Source organism: Artemia sp. Qi Xiang Cuo, chromosome 15 (assembly GCF_049724085.1).
Source record: "Artemia sp. Qi Xiang Cuo chromosome 15, ASM4972408v1, whole genome shotgun sequence".
NCBI lineage: Eukaryota > Metazoa > Arthropoda > Branchiopoda > Anostraca > Artemiidae > Artemia > Artemia sp. Qi Xiang Cuo.
In genome coordinates this window covers 2,653,573-2,679,311 of record NC_142808.1, presented here as the reverse complement: position 1 = coordinate 2,679,311, position 25,739 = coordinate 2,653,573, and the positions used below count along the sequence as shown (strand labels likewise).

Sequence of the window (25,739 nt, the reverse complement as noted above, 5' to 3'; positions counted from 1 at the left end):
AGAGTTTGGAAGCGTGATAAGAGCACAGTGCCATGGAGTTATTAGAACAGCCTAAGGTAAAAATGTGAGACACCTGTTCTTTGAGTATATAATAATTGTTTGCAGTAAAAATTTTTGGCAATGAGTTAAAAACTTATTATTTTTGTCCATCATTTCTTTTTCTTCTTAAAATTGCATTCCTTTCAGGAGCCATGTAAGAGGTAGCATTTCAAACTTGAAACAAACAATGTATAGAAAACTCTCCAGGTAGAATTTTTTAACCTTTCATGTCATTTTTAAGGGTTAAGGACCCCTTGGAGCTACCTATTCATGGGTATAATCGGAATCAGCAGGTTCAATATGACTGGAAACTGATTTCAGATTGTATAAGACAGAGGTGTCATCACGACAGAGGACTTAAAAATAAATGTATTTTTGTCAGTTGGCTGCTGGACTACATTCTATTTTGATTCCATACATTTGAACCATTTTTCCATGCACATCAGTATAAAAGGCGTAGCGTGTGTTTTACCTACATTGGGAGATAACAGCGATTAGAAAAACCAGTCAAAATTTTTTGGAGTACTCAATAGTTTGCGGTTTTTGTCCACCCATTAGAAAAAACACTTCATGGGTCAGTTTTTCCTCCCCCGTGAGGACTTACCACACCGGTAGTAGTGGGAGCTGTACATTCTTTTTTGTTCAGTTTTTCACCACTTTTGAGTAAAAACTGGCCATGCTCTTTTGTGCTTTGAACACGCCTATCATTGTATACAAAACTGTCATTAAAATAAATCATCGACTGAAGAATTGACTCCTTAATAAAAACAATTTTTGTTGGTTGTATCCAAACTTCAGATTTTAAAAGCTTCACGCGATATACTGATGGGAATGAAGAGGTGGGACGGACTGAAACTAAAGGCATAGAATAAAAAATATCAATTAAGACAGATCAAATATTTTTAACAGAATGAAACTTGGTACATAAATCATTAGACTTTTTTTCATATTTCTGGCAAATTTACTAAGAGACTTACTAATTTTCAAAAATTTACTAAATTTGACCTTGACTTATTCAATTTGCTAACAAGTCCGTTTCTACTAAATTTGGTAAAATTTTACGAAGTGTGGCAACGCAAGGGTAGGTATGAATAAGAAGAAAGAGATGATGTCTCATCTGAGTTCAGATTTTTAGTTCAGCCTGCTGTGAAATAGAAGAAGAAGAAGAAGAATTTAGCACCAGTGAGGCAGTGATAGCATCAGTGCTATTTCATTGAGTTACTGCTAATTATTTCAGTTAGTAAAATTATATAATAGAATGTTCGTAAATTTTATGATCAAAATCTGAGATGCTCTTTGCTACTGGAAAGTAGGGCAGTAGAGTTAGACTAGGCTAGGTAAATGAAATGGGAGGACGTTTTTTTTGCTAAATTTTTCACAGTTCATATTATTGACTTAAAAATAAAGTAAACATAGCCTTTTTGGTCAATATCTACCAAATTCTATTATTGAGTTAGGACTAAAGTGAATACACCATTCAATGCCTTTTTTAATGCTGATTACGAATAAGCATTTCTATCACAATAAATAAAATTTCAAATAGGGATAAAATCCTTTTAATAGACAGTGATGATAGAAATTCACAAAAATACCAGATATTTCGGTCACATATACAGTGACCGTCATCAGTAGTTTTTACTACTGATGACGGTCACTGTATATGTGACCGAAATATCTGGTATTTTTGTGAATTTCTATCATCACTGTCTATTAAAAGGATTTTATCCCTATTTGAACTTTTATTTATCGTCATGGAAAGGCAGTGTGGTCTCCGAAATTATCTACGGCATTTCTATCAGAAATGAATTTCAGCCCCCCCCTCTATATGCCAATTCAGGGTTAGGTTAGGTATAGCCTATATAGGGGGGGGGGGGCTGAAATTCATTTCCGATAGAAATGCCTATTATATTAATAATCAGCATTAAAAAAGGCATTGAATGGTGTACTAACTTTATTCCTAACTAAATAATATGATTTGGTAGATATTGACCGCCTTTTTTATACTCTTTACATCAGATATAAAATTTACCCCCCCCTAAACTGCAAAAATAAAACTTTATCTGGTAGCCGATAAACAGGGGTGGGGGTAAAGTTAATTTCTGACAAAAATGATTATACCAACAATACTTTAAAGCCCAGCGCCCGCTAGCGCCCAAAGAACCCAAATTCATTAATGCTTTAGCGCCCAGCGCCCAGAACCCACAGCTCCCAACTTGAAAAATAAATACTAGCATTACCTTTAGCAGAGCAAATTTGTAGTCCATTTCTTCTTTAAATAGCAATTTAAAAAAGTATCATATCTAAAGTTAGCAAATCACAGGTGTTGCAGGCATACACAAAAGAATTCTACTACTCACAAAGATATATTCAATTAATGTCAGCAAGTGCATTGTGTCGCAAGGTGAATATGGTGAAGAGAGATCATTATCAATTACAGGAGGGGATATTTGACTTCTGTTGGCAAACGCATTTCACAAAGAGGCAATTTGCATGTTTCAAATATTCAAGATATGTCATTCAGTGTTGGCTCCTGACAAATTAAAATGCTTGTATTACATACATGCGGGCTTTGGCCTTGCTTGGCCCGGCTTGGGCTTATTATGCCATATACAATATTTTTATTAAGTGAAAAACAATGTCCCAGGAATTTACCATAAAATGTAATAGGTGCCCCACTGTTAAAAGACTTTGTGACTTTTTTATTCAACAAAACCAGTTGCCCAGCGCCCAAGAACCCAAACAAATATAGATCATATCAAGTTACGGGAGGGGAGATTTGACTTCTGTTAGCAAAAGCATTTCACAGAGACGTATCAAGTTACAGAAAAAATCAACTTTGGGTGTTACAAATATTCAAAATATTTCATTCAGTGTTGGGTCTCATAGATATATTATTACATAAACACCAGATCACATGGGATTTTGCGAGTTTGCGAGTTCCTTGCGCTTTTTCTTCTTTGTCTCCAGTAAAAATCGCTATTTAAAGAAGAAAGAAGAATATGCTGTACCAAAGGTAAAATAACTTGATATTTGGTTTTATGAATTGATACTTGGGTGTGCTGTATGAGGGGGGTTGCTCCAGTCTCAATACCTCTTTCTTTACACTAAATTTTGACTTTTCTAGAATATTTAAAAGGGTTATTATTCAAATTAAACGGCCCTTGTTTTTTATGAGTTAAATAACAGGGGCAAAAAGGCAAACTTCATCGCAAACAGCGAGTTATTAAGGAGGGCGCTACCCCCCCCCCCCTCATATACATAATAGTTTCTGTTCGTTTTAAGTTTTGATGTTCCTCCTTACTTTCAGCTGAAAAAAAAAATGTTTTTTTATTTGATTTCTGATTGTTACGAAATAATGGCGGGAAATCCGGCTCCCCCTCAGTAGAATTCTTTTGTGTATACCCGCACCATCTTGGATTTGCTAACTTTAGATATGATATTTGGCTTCTGTTGGCAAACACATTTCGCAGAGACATATCAAGTTACAGGAGAGATCAACTTTGGGTTCTTTCTGGGCATTCAGAAATATTTCAAATATGTCATTCATTTTCGGGTTCTGATAAATTAAAAATGCTTGTATTACATGCATGCGGGCGTTGGCCTTGCTTGGGCTTATGATGCCCTATACAGTTTTTTTTATTAAGTGAAAAATAATGCATACTTATATTTTCGGCCAAATAAGTATTCAAATAATCAATTTATTGTCAGTATAATTTTATTTTTAACTTGGGTGCCAGATTCAAAGGTAAATATAAACCTTTGCTGAAACCAGATCTAGCTTCCAGGATCAAAGCTTTGATACTTTAGCTCCTCAGCTTCCAGAGTCCAAGCGCCCAGGATCAAAAAAGAGCTTTAGACTTTGGGCCTGGGAACTTATCCTCAAAATTTCAGCTCAATCCGATTCTTCCTTCCCTATTTTCCCAAAACCAAATATCAAGTTCTGTGGGTATTTGCTTGCGTCAAAAATAGATACTGGACGCTAAAATAATAATTCCGTTAGTGTCTCTGTGGTTCAATGGTTGCTGTTCCTGACTGTCAGGCGGGAGATCCGGGTTCCATTCCCTGTCAGAGAAAATTTTTTATATACTGAATTTAAAGTTTAAAAAAGAAACTCAGTTTCTTTTTTAAATCCAATCTATTACTTGGATTTAAAAAAGATGGAAAGATGGAAAAAAATGTTTTTTTTATTTGATTTCTGATTTTTACGAAATAATGGCGGAAATCCAGCCCCCCCCTCAGTAGAATTCTTTTGTGTATACCCGCACCATCTGTGATTTGCTAACTTTAGATATGATATTTGGCTTCTGTCGGCGAACACATTTTGCAGAGACATATCAAGTTACAGGAGAGATCAACTTTGGGTTCTTTCTGGGCGTTCAGAAATATTTCAAATATGTCATTCATTTTTGGGTTCTGATAAATTAAAAATGCTTGTATTACATGCATGCGGCCGTTGGCCTTGCTTGGGCTTATGATGCCTGATACAGTGTTTTTATCAAGTGAAAAATAATTCATACTTATATTTTCAGCCAAATAAGTATTCAAATAATCAATTTATTGTCAGTATAATTTTATTTTTAACTTGGGGACCAGATTCAAAGGTTTCCTTTGAATCTGGAAAAAAATATTTTTTCCATCTTTCCATCTTTTTTAAATCCAAGTAATAGATTGGATTTAAAAAAGAAACTGAGTTTCTTTTTTAAACTTTAAATTCAGTATATAAAAAATTTTCTCTGACAGGGAATCAAACCCGGATCTCAGTCAGAGTCAGAGAACCTTTGCATCTGGCGCCCAAGTTAAAAATAAAATTATACTGACAATAAATTGATTATTTGAATACTTATTTGGCCGAAAATATAAATATTAATTATTTTTTACTTAATAAAAATACTGTATAGGGCATCATAAGCCTAAGCAAGGCCAACGCCCGCATGCATGTAATACAAGCATTTTTAATTTATCAGAACCCAAAAATGAATGACATATTTGAAATATTTCTGAACGCCCAGAAAGAACCCAAAGTTGATCTCTCCTGTAACTTGATATGTCTCTGCGAAATGTGTTTGCCGACAGAACCTTTTTCTCATTTTTTTGCCTTACAGATAGAATTATATGACCTTGGCACTAAAAAAACTGTTTTTGTTAAATAAGAAAGTCACAAAGAGCTGTAGCAATGGGGCACACATTTCATTTTATGACAAATCCTTTGGACATTTTTTTCCACTTAATAAAAACACTATAGGGCATCATAAGCCCAAGCAAGGCCAACGCCCGCATGCATGTAATACAAGCATTTTTAATTTATCAGAACCCAAAAATGAATGACATATTTGAAATATTTCTGAACGCCCAGAAACAATCCAAAGTTGATCTCTCCTGTAACTTGATATGTCTCTGCGAAATGTGTTTGCCAACAGAAGCCAAATTTCCCCTCTTGTAACTTGATATGATCTCTCTTTGTCAAGTACCCTTTGCCGACACATTGGTTTGCTGACTCCAATCTTTGTGACTAGTAAAATTCTTTTATGCATGCCAGCACCATCTGTGATTTACAAAGTTAAGTTAGGATAATTTTTTAAATTGCTATTTAAAGAAGAGAGAAGAATTTGCTGTACCAAAGGTAAAATAACTTAATATTTGGCTTTATGAATTGATACTTGGGTGTGCTTGTCTTTATCTTTCAAATTGGGAGCTGTGGGCGCTATGGGTTCTCGGGCGCTAAAGTAAATGTTTTGGGTTCTTGGGCGCTAGTGGGAGCTGGGCTTTAAAGTATCATTGGTAATGATTATTATATTTGGATAGAGCATAAAAAAGGCATTGAGTGGTATGTTTACTTTATTTGTAGGCTAAGTCAATAATCTGAACTGTGAAAAATTTTTTTTTGCTGTCTTGTAAAGGGGTTTGGTAAGGAAAATGAAATGGTATACCAATGAATGGTATACCAAATATATACCAATTCAGGGTATATATTTGCACATACGGGGGCGGGGGGAAAGTTTAAACATACCTCTCATTTACATCAGAAATAAAATTACCCCCACCCCCCTAATGTGCAAATATATACTCTGAATTGGTATATATAGGGGTGGGGGCTAAAATTAATTTCTGACAAAAATGATTAGTATATTCCTAAAAAGCATAAAAAAGGGCAGTGAGTGGTATATTCACTTTAGTTGTAGGCTACCTCAATAATATGATTTGGTAGACATTAACTATCATTTTTGTCAGAAATGAATTTTAGCCCCATCTATTTCTTTGTTTTTTTATGCATTCCTTGTTCTATAACTCAACTATAGGTCAATTTACCAATTGACTCACTAATAAGATATGCATACACATAGGCCTACCTTTCAGAATCAGAATTTCATCCTGAATCCAAATATAACATTCTTTTGCATCAGAAATTAATTTTACCACCACCACCCATTTGCATCCATTATCCATTTGCATTTGGGCTGTGTTGACCCACTCTGGGGTCAACACAGTCCCCAGGGCCCAAAGGCAGGCAGTGTCAGTTATGCCCTGGGTGAATATATGGTTTTTATGGAAGGGATGCTTGTAAAAACTTCAGAGAGGACTAATTTGATTGAAAATTGAAAGTTCTAGTTCAGTTTTCAAGAGTCAAAAGAGATTGGAGGGCAACTAGCCCCACTCCACACACACACCTTTTTTCTTGAATGCATCCAATAAAATTATGAGATGGCCATTAAGTTAAAAATTGTTCAAATGCTGATAACAATAACTCAGGTGTCAACACAACCCCCCAGGGCCTGGGGGCAGGCATTATAACCTATGGCCTGGGGCATATATGGTTCTTATGAAAGGGATACTTGTATAAACTTCAGAGAGGGCTCATTTGATGGGAAATTGAAAGTTCAAGTTAACTTTTTAACAGTCAAAAGAGATCCAAGGGCAACTAGCCCTCCCCCCATGCCTTTTTTTTTCAAACCCATCTGATGAAATTTTGAGATAGATATTTTGTTAAAAATAAAATAGTTCAAAGGTTGGATAAGAAAAACTCTGGTGTCAATCAAATCCCCCAGGGCCCTTTTTTGTAGAGGGAAATTGAAAGTTCCAGTTCACTTTTTAAGAGTCAAGAGATTTAAGGGCAACTAGCCCCCCCCATGCCCCTTTTCTCCCAAACCTATCTGCTACACATTTTGAGATAGCCAGTTTTTTTTTAAATTGTTGAAAAATTAGATAACAAAACTCTGGTGTCAACACAACCCCCCAGGGCCCAGGGAGTAGGTATTGTAAGTGTTGTCCTGGGGGCATGTATGGTTCTTATGAAAGGGATGCTTGTATAAACTTGGAAGAGGGTGCATTTGCTTGGAAATTGAAAGTTCTAGTTCATTTTTTAAGAGTCAAAAGATATCCAAGGGCAACTAGCCCCCCCCCCCCACACACATACACCCTTGTTTCCCCAAGCCTATCTGATAAAATTTTAAAAATAGCCATTTCATTAAAAATGATTCAAAGGTTAGATAAGAAAAACTCTTGTGTCAATGTAACCCCCCATGGCCTGGAGGCAGGCATTGTAAGTAATGCTCTGGGGGCATATATTGTTTTTATGGAAGTGATTCTTGTATAAACTTTGGAGAGGGTTCATTTGATTGGAAATTGAAAGTTCTTGTTCACTTTTTAAGCATAAAAAGAGATTGGAGGGCAGCTAGCCCTCTCCCCTCTGCACTCTAAATGCATCAGATAAAAATTTTGAGATAGGCATTTTTTAAAAAATAGTTCAAAGTTCAGATAATAAAAACTCTGGTGTCAACACAGCCCCCCCAGGGCCCAAGGGTAGGCATTGTAAGTTATGCCCTGGGGGCATATATGCTCGTTATGGAAGGAATGCTTGTATAAACTTCATAGAGGGCTCATTTGATTGGAAATTGAAAGCTGTAATTCACTTTTGAAGAATAAAAATGATCAGAGGGCAGCTAGCCTCCCCCCCACACTCTGTTTATTGTTTTCCCTGATGCACTTTATATAGAAGGGGTTGTTGTATAAACTTCAAAGGGGGCAAACTTTTTCACTTTGATATTGTTACTTTGATACCAATTTTGATAGTTTGATGAAGATTTGATTTTTTTTTTAATTTTGATTTTAAAATAAGGAATTTTTAAAAACTTGAAACTTTTTGCAATCAAAAACAAACACAAATTAATTTTAAAAAAAACTTTCTGAAAAATAAGTTTTTCAAAAAAAAGTAAAGGCCATTTAAAACTTAAGGTCAGCAGATACAAATACTTGTTAAAATTCAAACTGAAAACAACAAGAAATTACTTTAAAGAATAAATGAAACCCAAAAAGAACACAAATTAAATAAACAATCATAGGAAAAAACATACAACAAGTAATAATATAAAAGATTAAATAGATGTTAAAGAGAGCAGTGCTTAAATTGAATATGAAAATCAAGCTTAAAACCAAAAAAATGTTTTGCTATTGAAGTATAAATGAAACTTAAAACAAACAGAAATAAAAATAAAAAAATCAATGCAAACAAACATACTATAGATATTAAAATAAATGAATAAATACATTTTAAAACGAGTAAAACTTAAATTGAAGATGCAAATCAAGCTTGAAACAAACAAAATCACTACAAACAAGAGTTTGGGTATTGCCTCCTTCTCTCACCATTAAAGTCTAAAACCTACTGCATCATTGGTGCTTTACTGAAAACTATATGTGTCTTGAACAGTCTTGGAAAGTATAAACAACATCACATTGAATATTTGATATATAATGATATTAGTTGTTGAAAGATCCATCAGTTCAAGAATTTATTTTACTCTAAGTTTATTTTTAATTTCAATGCTGTAAGAACTTGAAAAGAAAATATTTGTAATATGATTTGTTTTCAGTTAAGCACCAATGACACTGTAGGCTTTTGGTTCTTATATACAGTTTAGGAAGGGGGCAGTATCCAAACTCTTGTTTGTATTGAAACTATATTTGTCTTGAACAAAAAAAGAACTAATAAATTAAACTGAATATTTGATGTACAATGATATGAATTGCTGAAAGCTCATCAGTTCAAAATTTTACTATAATTTTAATGTTTAATTTCAATATTAAGTACAAAAAAATATTTGTAATAAAATTGGTTTTCAGTAAAACACCAATGACACAGTAGGTTTTAGACTTTTACAGTGAGAGAAGTAGGTGATACCCAAACTCTTGCTTGTAGTGATTTTTGTTTGTTTCAAGCTTTATTTGCATATTCAATTTATGAATGTGGAAATGGCTATCTCAAAATTTTGATTGGATGTTTTGGGGAAATGGTGGGCATGGAAGGGGTGTTATTTGCTTTCTAATCACTTTCAACTATTAAAAAGGGCACTAGCCATTTAAATTTCCAATCAAATGAGCCCTTTTTGAAGTTTCTACAACAATGTTCTCTATAAAAACCTTATATGCCCCCAGGGCATAGCTAACAACCCCTGCTCTGAGGGATCTGGGTGGGGGTTGTCATCCTCAAAGACCTAATTTCCAGAATTTTCAACCACGTTCAACAAAATGGCTATCTCAAAATTTTGATTGGATGTGTTTGGGGAAAAGGTGGATGTGAGAGGGGATTAGTTGCCCTCCAATCACTTTTGACTATTAATTTCCAATCAAATGAGCCCTTTCTGAAGTTTTTACAACAAAGCTTTCTATAAAAAGCTTGTATGCCCCCAGGGCATAACTTACAACCCTTGCCCTGAGGGCTTTGGGAGAATGTCCTCCTTAAAAACATAATTTCTATCTGGAAATCAACTATGTAGAACAAAATGGCTATCTCAAAATTTTGATTGGATGTGTTTGGGGGAAATGGTGGGTGTGGAAGGGGTGTTTTTGCTTTCGAATCACTTTTGACCCTTAAAAAGGGCACTAGAACTATCGATTTTCAATCAAATGAGCCCTCTTTGAAGTTTTTATGACAACCCATTCCATATGAATTGCCTCTGGGAAAAAAAAACAATAAAACATTGGAGCTGTATGGCCTTTACTATAGGCAATGCTATAGGGTTGCCTCTGATAAAGGTCTTTAAATTCAAAGGTTTTAAATCATTAAAAATCTTGTCATTTGGGATATAGCATAGGTACTAGGTTGAAATCCCTTTTTTCTAGCATCATTAGGGCTGGAAATGTGAAGTCTTCACTTCTATAACCTGGAGTTTGAACAAGCCCATCAAAGATTTTTGAAGAGGGTTTTAAATACGTATACCTTAAAAGATCTTCCTAGGGTGTAATTTTGGGTTGGGGTCTACTCCAGAAAGTAAAAAAAATATATAACAATACATAACAACCAGTCAAACATAACACTAAGTGATTTCATCTTCAAAAGCCATTTTGACATTAACAAATTGTGTTATTTTTTCCAGGTGATATATTATTAGATGCAATACACCTTCAACAAAATGCCAAGATCAATCAACCCATGCGATGACACTGCACCTGGCTTAGAAGCTTTAAAGGAATCAGTGAATCAATTAAATTCATTGGCCAAAACTCCAAGAAAGAAGAAATTAGATGTGCACAAGCTAAAAAGAAGAAAAAGAGAAAAAATAATGACTTCGAACCATCTTGCCCAACCCCCAATAGTCATATGGATGTGTTGTCTGACACTGGAAGGACATCTGTGTTGAGTTACAGAGGCCATAAAATAGAAGCACCTCTTTCTGATTCAAAGCTATTGGGCAAAAGAAGTCAATGTGGTAATAGGTAAGTTTAGTGATTGAAGTAGTATTGAATGATAAGTTGTGTCCTTTTAACCCTAGTGTTATGAAATTGCAATGTTTATTTTAAGAATTATAACCTGGGAAACAATTTTAAGGGAAGATGGTATCAGCTCATGGTTTTAATAATAGTTAATGCAACCTTGTTTAAAAAAAGGGTAACCTACAACTATAGATATACCAGCACAGTGGGAGAAACACCCCTCTCAATAAGGTTGATCCTAAGAATATGTCATCTGAAGAATGTAGTCATAAAATATAATTTGTTTCTAATCTTGTGACCCCACCCCCACACCAGGAGGGAGAGGAAGGTTCAGACATGTTTCCACCTTTGGCCTTAGTGCAAATATGTTTTTGAGAATTAGCATCCTTTATTTCTATTCCTTTAGAAAGAAGATGAAGAGGTAAGGAGAAAGGTACATCAGGCAGAAGTAGAATCAGTACCAATTACTTGTCAGTCTTCTTAAACCCACATGTTTGAGTGTGTTTTCGTTATATGGGGAGGGAGGTTAGGGGGCTTTAACCCCCCCCCCCTTGCTGTATAGTTTTACCGATTCGTAAAAACGTAACAAAAATGAATGTGAATAAATTTTTGTTGCGTTTTTAATTTTTTTTTGTACCCCCCCTCCCCCAAAAAAAAGAATTCGGGATACGCTCTCGGTTTGTATTTCCCTCAAAAATGAGGAGTATATAAAACACGTAAATGAAATTGCAAAAATACTTCATTAATACAAACAAAGAAACAATTTACAATACACTTAAAACATAACTGAATAAACTACATCAAATAATAAAAAAAAATAATAATATCTAAAATATTTCTGATTCTGGAAAAAACAAATTTAGTTTTGCATAAAGAGAGTATTTTCAGACTTATTGTAAAAGTTATCTATCTTATCTCATTCCAACGGTTCTGTAAATTTAAATCTCGAAATTAATTCAGTGGTACTAAAACAAACTGGCTATCCAAGTAAGAAATTGCAATATTTAAAATAGCATACGTGAATAAATTAGCTTTGATTTTGAATCTTGAGCTGAAACACAATAAGGTAGCCCCAGATAAAAATACTCTTGTTGAAATGCTTATCAAATTATGGGAAATACATCTGGGGCTTGGGTAGCCCCAGATGAACTACTCCTGTTGCAGATTAATTCTGTTTTGTCATAAAATATAGGAATGTACTGATGATTTAAGCCCATTGTTTAGTAAGAGAAGCAATAGAATAGCTTATAAAAGAAAGAGGGAAATAAAATGCTTGGGCTGGCTTGGTTTATTACATTAGCACTTTATAATTTATTAAACCAAATCTTATAAAATGTTCATAATTGAATGATCTTACAGCACCTTTTTCATTAATTTCATCAATACATTATGGTATATTGTTATAGGCCTTGGCTTATCTGCAATAGGCCATGGGTCCAAATTCTATGCTCGAATTTTCTTATTACTGTGCATGGTTCCAAAGTAAGCTGAAATTTGGTAGAATATTCATTTTTTGTCTCCTTGGCCCATAGATTCCAAAAATTTAAAAAACATGTTTGAAGAAAAACTGTGGGGCAAAAAAAAAAATATGTAAAACTATTTGGTTCAGAGATGGTGGTCCCTACACCAGTTGGAATTCTTGGAGTTTGCTCAGCCAAGGACCGTTGTGGGAAGGCTGAGCTTATTTTGGCTTTGAAAAAGGTCAAATCTGAGTAACCAGATAGTTTGGCAGATGGCGTAGTAGTTGGGTTTGGCAAAATATATCCAGTCTCGGAAAATCTCTTGATGGAATGAGCAAAGTTTGCATGCCTACTGACCTAAGCTCTTGTCCTGCACTTTCGCCAGATGACTTTAAATGAGGTTGGGCACAGCTATTATGTTATTGAGTTTGATGAAACAAAAAACAGAAAGTAAGAAAGAATTGAATAGACTTAAGACGTAGAAATAGTTGTTGATACAAATCCGATTCTGGTCTTTACAGGAGCAACGTGTTGTGTAAAGACATCTAAAAACGAACAATCAGTCACGCCACAGTTGAGGATCTGAAGACTGAAGCGCTTGCCACAATTGATGATTGTGGGTTGTCTCTTTCGAAACTGATTACAGTGAGTAGTGATGGACCAACACAAAGTTGTTTTGGCTGCTCGATTGTGAAAAACGGAGGTTAAATGGGAATGCAGTACTACTTGATGCTGGGACATAAAATTCACCTTGATCACAATGGCTACAGAAAGGGTCTTGGCGAATTCGGCAAAATTTCATCATAAAAATTTCCTAGTTTTTCCATGACTGCCTTCCTGGATTGAGGACTATAGAAAATTCCAAGAGGAAATGGGTGTTCCCAAGTTGAGTTCCATCAAACACCTACCAACCTATTGGTCGTCGATCGTTCCTGCTGCCACTAGAATTATAAAGCAATGGCCATCCTTATACAAATATAGTGCCAATTTTGTTCCTAAAAAGAATACAGGCCTGGTGAAATTACACACTTACAAAGATGTTGCAAAACTGCTCAAACTGTCCACTTTGAAAGCTAAATGTGAGTTCCTCATAAACAGTTCTGAACTTTTCGCACATTTCACTCAGAAATACCAGCGTTAAGAACCGCCGATCCATGAAGTGTATACGGAACTGCAGTATCTTGTTTTGATGCTTGCTGGGCCCATTTTGAGACCTGGAGCCGTTCGAGAACTGATGGTTGACTTGTATGTTAAACCACTTGAAGATGAAAAGAAGTTCTTGCCTCTAGTCGACACTGTGATAAGCGATGAAGTGCAAGCCTCTCCAGTCTTGGCTGATGAATTGTTAGAACGTTCTTTCTTGCAGTATGTCCAGAAGCACTTCACTTCAGCTGCCAAGCAAGTTTTGAATTAAACTCTAAATGCCGAGTCTTTGTTGTTTCCGAAAAGTTTGTGTTTCTCATACTCTACTCAGATGTCTAAGCCAAATGTTGTCCATGACTTATTGTTTGCTGCTCGACGGCTTCTTATCCCCTTGAAAACAGATCTCCTCTTAGACACTGTTCTAAAGTAGTGCAAATCAGTATGTTTCCCTCAGAGCCAAATAGGATGGATGAAAGATGGAGGAAATTAATTGAGGATGCAAAACACCTAAATTTGGTGGTAGTGATAAAAAAAAACGCTGATCATTTCGCACAGTTGAGCCAGCGCTGAAAATAATTTTCACTGTCCAGAAGGCGAGCGAACATTGGACACTCGGCTGTTTGTGATGTGTAGACTATGCAGATATGGTAGGAGCACCCAGAACGTCCCTTCACCTGAAGACCTGATAAAGTTAGCGCGATCTGCACAAAAAGTTACAAAAGTTTTTTTCCCAGAAATCGCCTTGAAATGGGCATTGAGAAAGAAGACTTGATTGAAATTCAGCTCGCCCAAGCCATGTTGGATGGGCCTTTTTAGGTGCGCACTGAACAGAAAGAATAATCGGCAGCTGTTGAAATTACTCAGGTACTTTTACAAAAAAAAGTAGTTGCTGATAGCTGCACTTCTGAGGTAGTCTATAGATACAATACCAAAGCCAAAAAAACAAAACAAGGGATTTTGAAAGGTTGCGGTCATTAACTGGAGTAGTTACTTATGTATTTTTCAGTTTTTGTGCCTTCATAGTTGGAAAACAAGAAGAGAAAAAATAAATAAACATGAGATGAACGATATGGAAAGACAAGCGGTTGGATCATATTGATATTACCCAGTTGTTTCCAGAAGACGATGACGCTACAGGCGTTAGTTGCTGACAGTCCTTGTTCCAGATTTATGAGAGATTGGTTTGAGTATTGATTTTGATGTTGATTGTGTCATTTATACGGTAAACAACAGCTGGGTCAGGTCCCTATTGGTCCTTTTTTGGTGTCAGGAAGATGTTTAAAAGTCCCATTTTCTGGTCATTAATCAAAGCAGTAACATTGAATTTTTGTACCTTCATAGTTGAGAATCAAGAAAAAACAATTAACCTGAGAACATCCATATGGAAAGCCAAGGGGTTGGATCATCTTGGTATTAACCATATCTTTCCAGAAGATAAAGATGTTGCATTGTCGACCATCTTCGTTTCAGATTTATAAGAGATCGGTTTGAATATCGAGTATGATGTTGATTTTGTCATTTATACAGTAAACAACTGGGCCAGGCCCCTATTGGTTCCTCTTTTGGTGTCAGGAAGTGTCTAGAAGTCCTCTTTCCGCGAAAAAAGTCCATAAATCTGCAGTAGGTCCTTAAAGTCCCAAAAATTCCCTTTTTGGAAGGTTAAGCCATGTCAATACTTCAGCTAAGAAGTGTTTTAAGTGCACTAGTGACCATTAGTCTTTTTAGACTGCTGAATAGTTTCGAGGCTACAGCGTCCAAGTCTTCTTGATAATAATGGACGAGGAGATATGATGCTCTTTGCCTCTGGAGTCACTTAAGCTCGTGCTTTTTTGTGTTCCTTGAAGTTCGTTTGTTTAGTTATGTATTCCTGGATATTCGTCATTTTTTCTCAGCTCGCTCTTATTTGATCAATAACTTCACCGAAGTAGGCATTGATGTCAAACCCTTTGCGTACTACTTATGTCATTGCTGTAGTGGTAGTTGCAACCTAGTAAATATTAATCCTTGGACAATAGTGACCAAAAATTAAAAAAATGGTTTAAAAAGATTAACCCTAAAAATACGCAACTAAAGAAATCCAGGAATGATAACTGTAGTTCATCTTTAACTCAACATTAATTTGTAGTCTCGAAATTTTTACTTTGGAATAAAAAAAAAGAAAAAGAAAACACACGTGAAAGCTTTCGAAAAATGGCCTCAGATTTAAAAGTACGCCACTGGAATCACCGTATTCGTAAACCCTTCATTAGGGGTTTATTGGCGAAACAAACAAACGGATATCAATGTTGTGTCTCCATTTTTTCATCCCCATGGCCTTATGTAGCACTAGATTGCTATACTTATGTAACGCCTCATAGCATATTGCTCTGGGTCTAGACCACAAAGTATGTTGTCTGACTACAAAGTATGTTCTTGACTGAGTCTAGATTACAAAGTATGTTGTCTGATCACAAAGTATCTTGTTGACTGGGTGTTGACGACAAAGTATGTTGTTAACGGGGTGTTAATGACAAAGTATGTTGTCTGACTACAAAGTATGTTTTTGACGGGGTCTAGACGACAAAGTATGTTGTTGAAAAGTCATTAAAAGAAACAAATATAAGTCGCTGGATGCAAGAAGCATGCTACTGATGAGATGTTTGAAGAACCCAAAAATTGACTTAAAATGGGCATTTAAAAGAAAGACTTGATTGAAATTCGCTTGCCCAAACCATTTTGGGTGGCTCACTTTTATTGCACACCAACCAGATAAAGGAATCAGCATCTGTTGAAAGTACTTAGGTACTGTCTTTATATAAATACAGTTGCTTGTAACAGCACTCATGAAGGTCTAAAGGAAGCAAAGCCAAAGCCAGGAATAACAGCAAAAAAACAAACAATTGATTTTGAAATTTTGCAGTCTTGTGATGATTTTCTGGTCATTAATCAAAGCAGTAACTTGTGTATTTTTCGGATTTCTATATCAGTCGTAGTTGAAAATCAAGAAAAAAATTAACCTGAGAAGATTCATATGGAAAGCCAAGGAGTTGGATCACCTTGATATTGCCCATGTCTTTCCGGGAGAGATGACGCTTCATTGCTGACCGTGCTGGTTTTAGCTTTATGAGAGATCCGTTTGAATATCAAGTATGATCTTGGCTTTGGCATTTATATGGTAAACGACAGCTGGACCAGGTCCCAATTAGTCCTTTTTTCGGTATCAGGAAGGTCCCTGAAGTCCCTATTTTTGACTTCTTGAACCTATAGCAGCCTTGATATTAAAATATTGAGATAATTTATATGTTAGGATGATCCTTTTTTGCGGAAATTAAATCAAGTTGCCATTCTTAGTAGTACCCCTATAGCCAAGTGCCTTAGTTAAATGGCTATAGTTTCCCATATTTAAGTGGCCTCTGCTAAGTGTGTTTTTTTTCCTGGGAAACGAACTTGAGTTCCCAGTATTGTTATTTCCTATAATTAAGTGACCATAGTCTTCCACAATTAAGTGACGCTTCCCATAGTTTATTGGCCATAGTTTTGCATTTTGCGCAATATGTTTTTGTTTCTGGGAGACCAAGTTGAGTTGGTCTCCAAATTTCAAAAAGAAGTAATTAAAAAATTTTCTCCTAATCACAAAATTTACATAGTTATAACACTTTGCAAAAAATATCTACATTGACTAGTATCAGACTGAGAGATATAAATTCGCTCCGTTTGTGTCGATAGCTTGGCGCTGTGATGCTCACAAGGATCTCATTAATAAATTTACTTAAATCCTATTACATAAAAAGAATTTTAAATTCTTTTTAGTTCAGAATTATCTCTTTTTTAGTGTTTATCAAATAAGACAAAGTTATTGTTAATGTTGATTGCTCTGGTTGAAAAGGGCCTCTTAGTTATTTTCTAATAATAATCTATGTAGTTAATGGAAATTAACGGACTTAAGAGGGAATTTCAGTTCATGGTAACTTCAAATGGGAACAGAAAAATTATAACGGAGTTGAAATCTTAATCTCCCTTGTTATTTATAATCTCCCTATTTGTTTATTAAAATTAATTCTTATTGCTATTCTATTAAAATTCAGTGGTCGTTGTTTTTTTTTTTTTTTTTTTTTTTTTTTTTTTTTTTTTTTTTTACTTGTGAATTTTCTTTGTTTTTTTTTTTGTCGTGATTATTAATTGTTTCAGATTTATGAAGCGGAGGAGAGCGTATATGGAGGAAGATTTAACATTAAATAGTGATATTGACAAATTATTGGACGCAGCTGCTGATAAGAAGAATCTTACTGCAACCAATGTCAAGAATATAATTAAAGTAAGTCGATATCCAAATTTGGCCTTTTATAACTGCAATTTAAGAGATAAACTTATACATAACTGTATGGATTTTCGACATAACACGTTTAAATTAGGTGTTGTTTTCTTAGATCACACTGCCGTTCTAAGACGAACAATTAAACTTTCAAATGGGGATAAATCCATTTATTTAGACAGTGAAAAACAGGTACAAAATTCCAGATATTTCAGTCACATATACAGCGACCTTCTTCAGTAGAAATACTAAAATACTAAAATTGAAACTAGCACATTTATATCAAAAAAAAATAAATAACTTTTAGGGTCATTCACAACATAATGAACTTCCGGATTATTCACTAGATTATTTTCAGAGAGAGTTCATTGACAAAGTTCTTGATGTAAATTTTCTTCTTTAATCTTGCCAAAATGTAAAACAAATTTCCAATGAAAAAACGTCGTATATATGGGGAAATGAGACCAACCCAGTAAATATCTATAAACTCAACATTTGGTTTGCAATTAGAAGACACGGAAGGCTTTGCCACTTTCATGGGAAATTCACTCTTTTTATCAATTCTTTCACTTTCAGTGCTGAAAGTGGTAAAAGTTTGTTTTTTTTTTGTAGCCCAAGCTTGACTTTACCAACTTTCTTTCTTTTGTACACAATGAGTGAAAAGGAGGTTCAGAAAAGGAGGGGACACAAAAAGCGCTGTTGTGCTGGTCTTGGAACAAGGTGAATCTTTTTGAAAAGCTGCTATAGCCCATGGTGTACCCTTTAAAACTCTTCACTTATTTGTCTCTTGCTAAACCTGCTTTTGATAAGGTGACTATGAAGATTCTTAGGAAGCTCATCTTTGAGCAGAGTGAAGAAAACACTTCTTTCAGATCGTTTACAGTCTATAACTAGATCCGCCACATCCATGCCAAAATCAGCTTATGAAATTTTCCTACGATTTTGCGATTGCAAACAAAAAGGAAATCCCTCGATCTTGGATTGAACACAAAAAGGCGGTAAGGACTGGTATTAGGGGCTTATGAAGAGATACTCTGAGCTCAATTTGAGGAAATCGGCAGCTTGTAGTTTGACACAAGCCACTAGCTTCAAAAGGGAGAATATAAACATCCTTTCTGATAATCTTGAAATATTCCTTTTGAAACATATAATTGGTCCATGAAACATATAATGTTGATAAGGCCAGCATAACAACCGTCCATGTTTTGCCTAACATAATTGCAAAGAAGATTGTGAAAAAACTTGGTAAAATCAATTAGTAAGGAGCGACCTGGCTCAATAGTAACTGAAACTCTAAAAAAAAGGATTTTTAATACCAATAGATACATCAAAAGAATCAAATTTTTATGCCGATTTCAAGTGTATAACTTTCATTAGGTTTAGTCTTACCCATCAAAAGTCACGCGCCTGAGAAAATTTGCCTTATTTTCAAAAGAAAGGGAAACACCCCCTAAGAGTCATAGAACCTTAATGAAAATCACACAGTCAGGTTCAGCGTATCAGGGAATCCTACTGTAAAGATCCTATCTGCAAAAATGTGGAATTTTGTATTTTTTTTTTTTTTTGCCAGAAGAAGGATCACTAATGCGTTTTTATTTTATTTTTATTTTTTTCAGGGGTGATCGCATCGACCCAGTGGTCCTAGAATATCGTGGGAGGGCACATTCGCACGGAAATTAAAAGTTATTGTGCTCTTTTTAAGAGACCAAAAAAATGGAGGGCAACTAAGCCCCCTCCCACGCTCATTTTTTCCCCAAAGTCACCCGATCAAAATTCTGAGATAGCCATTTTGTTCAGCATGGTCGAAAAATATAATAACTATGTCTTTGAGGATGACCTAATCCCCCACAGTCCCCGGGGAAGGGCTACAAGTTATGAACTTTGCCCAATGTTTACATATAGTATTGGTTATTGGGAAATATACATACGTTTTCAGGGGGAATTTTTTCTTGTAGGGGGGGGGGATTGGGGGTTACGTGGGAAATCTTTCCATGGAGGAAGTTTTCATGGGGGAATGGACATTGCTATGAAGGGGGTGCCGGATTTCCCAGTATTATTTAAAGAAACGATCAGAAATTAAATAAAAAGAAAAAAAGAATTTCAACTGAAAAACTCCTCAACTGAAAACTTTTCAACATCAAAACTTAAAACGAACAAAAATTATTACGTATGCGATTGGGTTTGCCCCCTAGTCAATACCTCGCTCTTTACGCTAAAGTTTTTTTTTGTAATTTCATAAGAGCTATATATTCTAATTAACGGCCTTTATGATTAAGGGGCCATTGTTAAAGAATTGAAAAAAAATTCGAGCTTTAGCGTAAAGAGCGAGGTAATGACTAGGGAGGTGAACCCAGTTATATACGTAATAAAAATATACAAATATAGAAGTGCGTTACGTAAGTTAATTCGTAAGTTACATATATTTATTACTAATAAAAACGTTCGTAAATAAAATTAAACAACTTTCGAGAAAGCCATTTAGCCAAAAAACAAGCAAAATTAATATGCAAATTTCGTTTTAATTATTCGTGTGCGGTGAGCCAAAATCGAAACCTGCATTATTTAAAAAAAAACAATCAGAAATTAAATAAAAAACAAGTGTTTTTAACTGGAAATAAGGAGAAATAAGTAGAACAACAGGGAAATTTTTTATACAAGACAGTGGAACGCAACTTTAAATGAATATTTCGACCCTATATCCAAGGGCCGTCCTTAGCAAAACAGACGAAGAAAATAAAAACACTATAAAAGAAACTTACTTTAAAATTCAATCATTAAAACTGTTTAAAAAAAGTTTTAAAATAGCCCTAATATCATTACTTCAAGGAAATTCAACCAGGACTGGTACTCCAAACGAAATGGACAGAGAACAATTCATTCAGATGGAATTAAAATATTTACAGACAAGCTTTTAAAGCTAGTCTCGCCTTCTTGGCAGCCAGCCTAGAATCTCTATTCGTAATAGGTTGAGTGGAGTTATTTACTAGTTTTTTAATATAATTAGTCAAATCATTTTTAATTAAATTTGTGTATAGGGCATTAAGCGAATATTCCCCCAAATCTCTATTTAAAGAAATATTACTATTTATTTTGATTTTAATTTCAATTGCCTCTCGAACAACCTGTTTTATGTCTAAATCATTGCTAATAAGGCAATGCCTTATTAGCTTGAATACTTAAATAACTTAAATAACTTGCCTTATTAGCAATGATTTAGGCATAAAACAGGTTGTTCGAGAGGCAATTGAAATTAAATCAAAATAAATAGTAATATTTCTTTAAATAGAGATTTCAGTTAAAAAAACTTTTTTTTTATTTAATTACTTAAGGAGAGTCTGAAATTCTTCACTCTGGTAGGCTGTTTGAGGGCTTTATCATCATCCTTTAATTTAAAATATGTGATATTCTAGCATTTGTTGGTTCAGAATTTCCAAGAGACTTTAAGTATGTGGAATATTGTGAGTGGTTTGGTCACAAATGACGTATTCATGTGCAACAGAATGTAATTCCGGACATAAAGCTCAACTCATGAATGATGCATCCCTCTGGAGGTACCCGCGACAATATGTGATATTGTTGGATTTGTTGGTCCAGGATTTCCAAGAGACATTAAGTACGAGGAATATTTTGAGGATTTTGCCACAACAGACGATTTTCTGTTCAACAGAAATGCAATACCTGAACATATATTTTGTCATCTTTGATCGTGTGAACTGAGTTGAAGATGATAGTCCAGTACCACAAGAGGACAGCAGCACAACTAAAGATGATCTTGTCAGCTCTCCAGGAAGACATTGTTCAGACGTGGTTTTACCAGAGTAGTTTGGCCTATTTCAAAAGGCTACTGTTCAAGAAGCTGGCCAGAATGCCAGGGCTCACATAAGGAGGAAAGCAGGGTATTGAATGAAACACAAGAGTAAGCTTGACTTAAAGCAGAGTTTGAGGTAAAGAGAGCTCACAAGCAGACAAAGGAAGGTTCAAAATCTAAAATGTGTATGAAACCACCCCCACTCAAAGAATTCCCAGCTGTCGCTACTACAACAAAAGCTCTCTTTTACAAGTATTCTTCTTCATCTGATGGAGAAACAGAACTGAAGCAAGATGAGGATTTGAAATTTTCGGCAAACGATATCACAAAGTCTTCAATGAAAATCAGAGAGAATTGCTACATTTTAGCAAAGGTTTCATCATTAAAAGCAAAATCAACAAAGTATTTTGTAAACAAAGTACTTTAACTGCTTCAGCAAAATGAATGTGAAGACAGTTTCAGTGATGATAATGAAAACCTAGAAGTTTAGTTGTTGAAAAATAATCCTGGCAGATCTATAAACAGTGGAACGCCTGCTTCCTTCATCAAAAGGAAAGATTTTCTGCTGGTTCTGCTTGACCCAACTATCAGTAGTGGAATCAACGGCCTAGCAGAACAGATTTTGTTTACTGGTGATCTGATTACCTACAACTTAGGGTAGTCCAATTTTTTTACTTTGTTTCAATTAAAGTTTACTTTGCTTAGTAAAATACATAACAAATAGATCTGTCATACTGAAGTTCACGTGGGTATAGTATGGACCATACTTAATTCAATTTCTTGATTTTGTTTTGTTTCATGTTTTGTTTTATTGCGTTTTTTAAGGTTCATGGTCAACAATCCAATTACAGTCTCTTATTTTGTAGAATGTCATAATGGATAGGTCGGTGCAGAAGCTCTTACATCGTCGTCTTAGAGATGAAGGACAAACTGTGAATGAACATGATAGTGATTCTGATATCGACTTTGAGCCCAAGCTTACCAGATCAAGGAAAAGGTAAACATTTGTTTTGTGTCTTATGCCTAGAATTTTCATTAATGTCATAAATTAATTAATAGAATTTATCAATATTAAATAAAAATTCATACCCATATTGTTAGATGAACAAGCATAGAAATGTGGAATGAAAGTGTGAGCAAAATGAATGAAGTTTTAGAGGTTTTGCGAGTTCAGGGTGCTAGTATTGGTTTGAAAATTAATGTTAGGAAGACTAAGTCACTAAGGTTAGGAATAAGTGAAGATGAAAAGGTGACGTTGGGTAATGAAAAGATTGATCAGGTGGGCTGCTTCACTTACCTTGGTAGTATTATTAGTAAAGATGGTTGGAGATGTGAAGATGTGAAAAGTAGAATAGCGAAGGCTCAGGGTTTTTTTTAACAGTTAAAAAAAGTCTGGAAGAATAGTAAGATAAGTCTGAAAACCAATATTAGAATCTTATAATCTACAGTGATGAGAGTGGTCAAATATGGCTCTGAAGCATGGACGCTCCGAAAAGCGGATGAAAATTTGCTAGATGTTTTCAAGAGAAAATGCTTAATGATTGTTCTGGGTACCCGGCTGATTTACCGTATTTCAAACAATAGGCTATACAAAAAATGTGGTTCAATACCGCTTTCTAGGTCTAAAATGAAAGAAATGTTGAGGTGGTTAGGGCATATTGTGCGGATGAAGGATGACAGATTGCCGAAGATTGTCCTTTTCGGCCAACCATCTAGGGCTAAACGGAAAGCAGGTCGTCCTCGTCTCGGGTAAGAGGACGTCATAAAGAAAGATTTAAAGGAAATAAGAACTCCATGGGCGGGTGTAAAAAGGGAGGCTTTGAATAGATTGGGGTGGAGGAGGAGCGTGCGTAGCTGTGTTGGCCTCAGGCGGCTTGGTACTGCGATGAGTTGTTAGTAGTAGTAGTATTAGCACACAGAAAGAAGGAAAAGTAAATCGAAAAAAAAAGGTTGTTGGCGAATATGAGACTTAATACTCTTGCTATATATACTTACTACTTACTTAATACTCTTACTGATATATATATATATATATATATATATATATATATATATATATATATATATATATATATATATATATATATATATATATATATATATATATATATATATATATATATATATATATATATATATATATATATATATATATATATATATATATATATATGTATATATATATATATATATATATATGTATATATATGTATATATATATATATATATATATATATATATATATATATATATATATATATATATATATATATATATATATATATATATATATATATACATATATATATATATTGCTTTTATAATTGCTAATATATAATTAAAAATAAATATGATTAGAGTACGAAAAGTGTAGTTCAATCCCACTTTTTAGGGCTGTAATGAGAAACTGGTTGAGATAGCTAGGATACGTTCTGCGGATGAAGGATGACAGATTGCCAAATATCGTCCTTGTCGGCCAACCGTCTAGGGCCAAATGAAAAGCAGGTCTCCCCGAATGGGGTGGGATGATTTAGTAAGGAAAGATTTAAGGGAAATGGGAACTTCTTGGGAGGTTGTAAAGGGGGACGCTTTGAATAGAGGGAGATAGAGGAGGTGTTTGCATAGATGTGTTGGCCTTAAATAGCTTGGAGGGGGGAGGGATCTTTCCACGGAGAAATTTTTCATGGGGGAAGGAATTTTCCGTGGAGGGGGAGTTGGATTTCCGAGCATTGTCTATTTTTTTGCTCATTAACATTTTTACTGCTTACACTGCTGATGTTTCGATTATAATTTATTGAAACTGTAATGTCGTGACACTTTGTAATAATTATGACGTGATTTTGTCATATTTGTGGTCCCCTTTAGAATATTTCGTTTTCTAAAGTTCACCCCGGAACTCCAAAAGCCCCAAGGCTGGAGTTTGGTGTCACTTGCCTTTTTAAATTGAATTTTTGTTTATGTAGATGTGTTCGGCGTCTTTATATACTTTTTTATATTAAAAAAAAAGATTTCTATATTTTTAATTTCTGTATTTAAACAAAATAATGCATATTTTTGTAGAATTGCTTCAATATAAGGATTTAAGGAAGCTTGTAGGAGACACAGTCTACAAAGCCATAAATTTCATAATATGCCAAAATATGACAGACTTACCATCAAACAGTTCGTGGTAACGAACTTTAAGTAAGGAGTGACCCAGCTCAATGGTAACCGAAACTTTAGAAAACGGGTTTTTGATACCAATAGATACATCAAAAGTATCAGATTTCAATGCTGAATTCAAATATATAAGTTTCATCAAGTTTAGTGCTACCTAGCAATAGTTAACCGCCTGAGAAAATGTGGCTGACTTTCGTAAAAAGGGGGAAAGACCCCCTAGAAGTTATAGAATCTTAATGAAAATCACACCATCATATTCAGAGTATTAGAGAACCCTTCTGTAGAGGTGTCAAGCTCCGATCTACGAAAATGTGGAATTCTGCATTTTTTTACCAGAAGGAAGATCATGGATGCATGTTTATTTGTTTTTTGTTTTTTTGTTTTTTTTCCCAGGGGTGATCGTATCGACCCAGTGGTCCTAGAATATCATGGGAGGTTCGCTGGTTCGCCTTTAGCTGTGCACAGAATTTTCTGGGTGGGCTTTGAATGGCTAACCACCAAAAATAGAATAAATAAACACTCGTATGTGACGGTTTACTTTCAAATCCAATTTTCCTCTAGCTCGCATAAAGCAACGCTAACTGTTTGATAGGATCGACCTGTCTGAGTTAAATATAATTTCCTATTATTTTAGCGCTCCTCCAATGCCAACATATAAATTTAAACTAAATATTAGACGGAAAATAATGCATAAAAGGTACAATAAGAAGGTCTGTCAAATGTAGCTTGCTTTTACTTTATTTTTTATTTTCCGTTTATTTCTGTTTTATTTCTGTTCTTTCTATTTATTGTCTGATTTTGTTTTATTTATATATTTGTTTATTTAGTTCTATATATGTATAATTTTTAGAGCAATGTTGGGACCTTCACCACTTCCACTCTCAACGCAAGAAATGTGGTCAGAGACTCGAGCTCTCATTGATCAAGAATTCAAAGAAGATACAAGTGACGAAGAGTATAAACCAGAAACAAATCATGTTGAGGTAATAAGTAATCTAAGCTAATTAAAATGATAAGCTAATTTAATATTATATGAAAAGGTCCAACTGACATAATAACTTTAAATGAAAAATCTATTCGTTATACCAGTTGCAAGGTATCAATTGTAGAAGTCTAATTATATATCTGGTCA

At 34.7% G+C, this 25,739-nt stretch overlaps 1 protein-coding gene across 1 annotated transcript in view; it reads left to right on the top strand.

Moving 5' to 3' along the window:
• The first annotated feature begins 1,168 nt into the window (after window positions 1–1,168).
• mute (gon-4 like protein muscle wasted) overlaps window positions 1,169–25,739 on the top strand; it is an 80,790-nt gene continuing 56,219 nt past the window's right edge. The window contains exons 1-5 of the mRNA XM_089101501.1: window positions 1,169–1,275; window positions 10,410–10,749; window positions 17,517–17,643; window positions 22,315–22,445; window positions 25,458–25,590. Coding sequence (XP_088957627.1) covers window positions 10,634–10,749; window positions 17,517–17,643; window positions 22,315–22,445; window positions 25,458–25,590 — 507 coding nt within the window. The 5' untranslated portion in view covers window positions 1,169–1,275; window positions 10,410–10,633. The remainder of the gene's footprint in view (window positions 1,276–10,409; window positions 10,750–17,516; window positions 17,644–22,314; window positions 22,446–25,457; window positions 25,591–25,739) is intronic.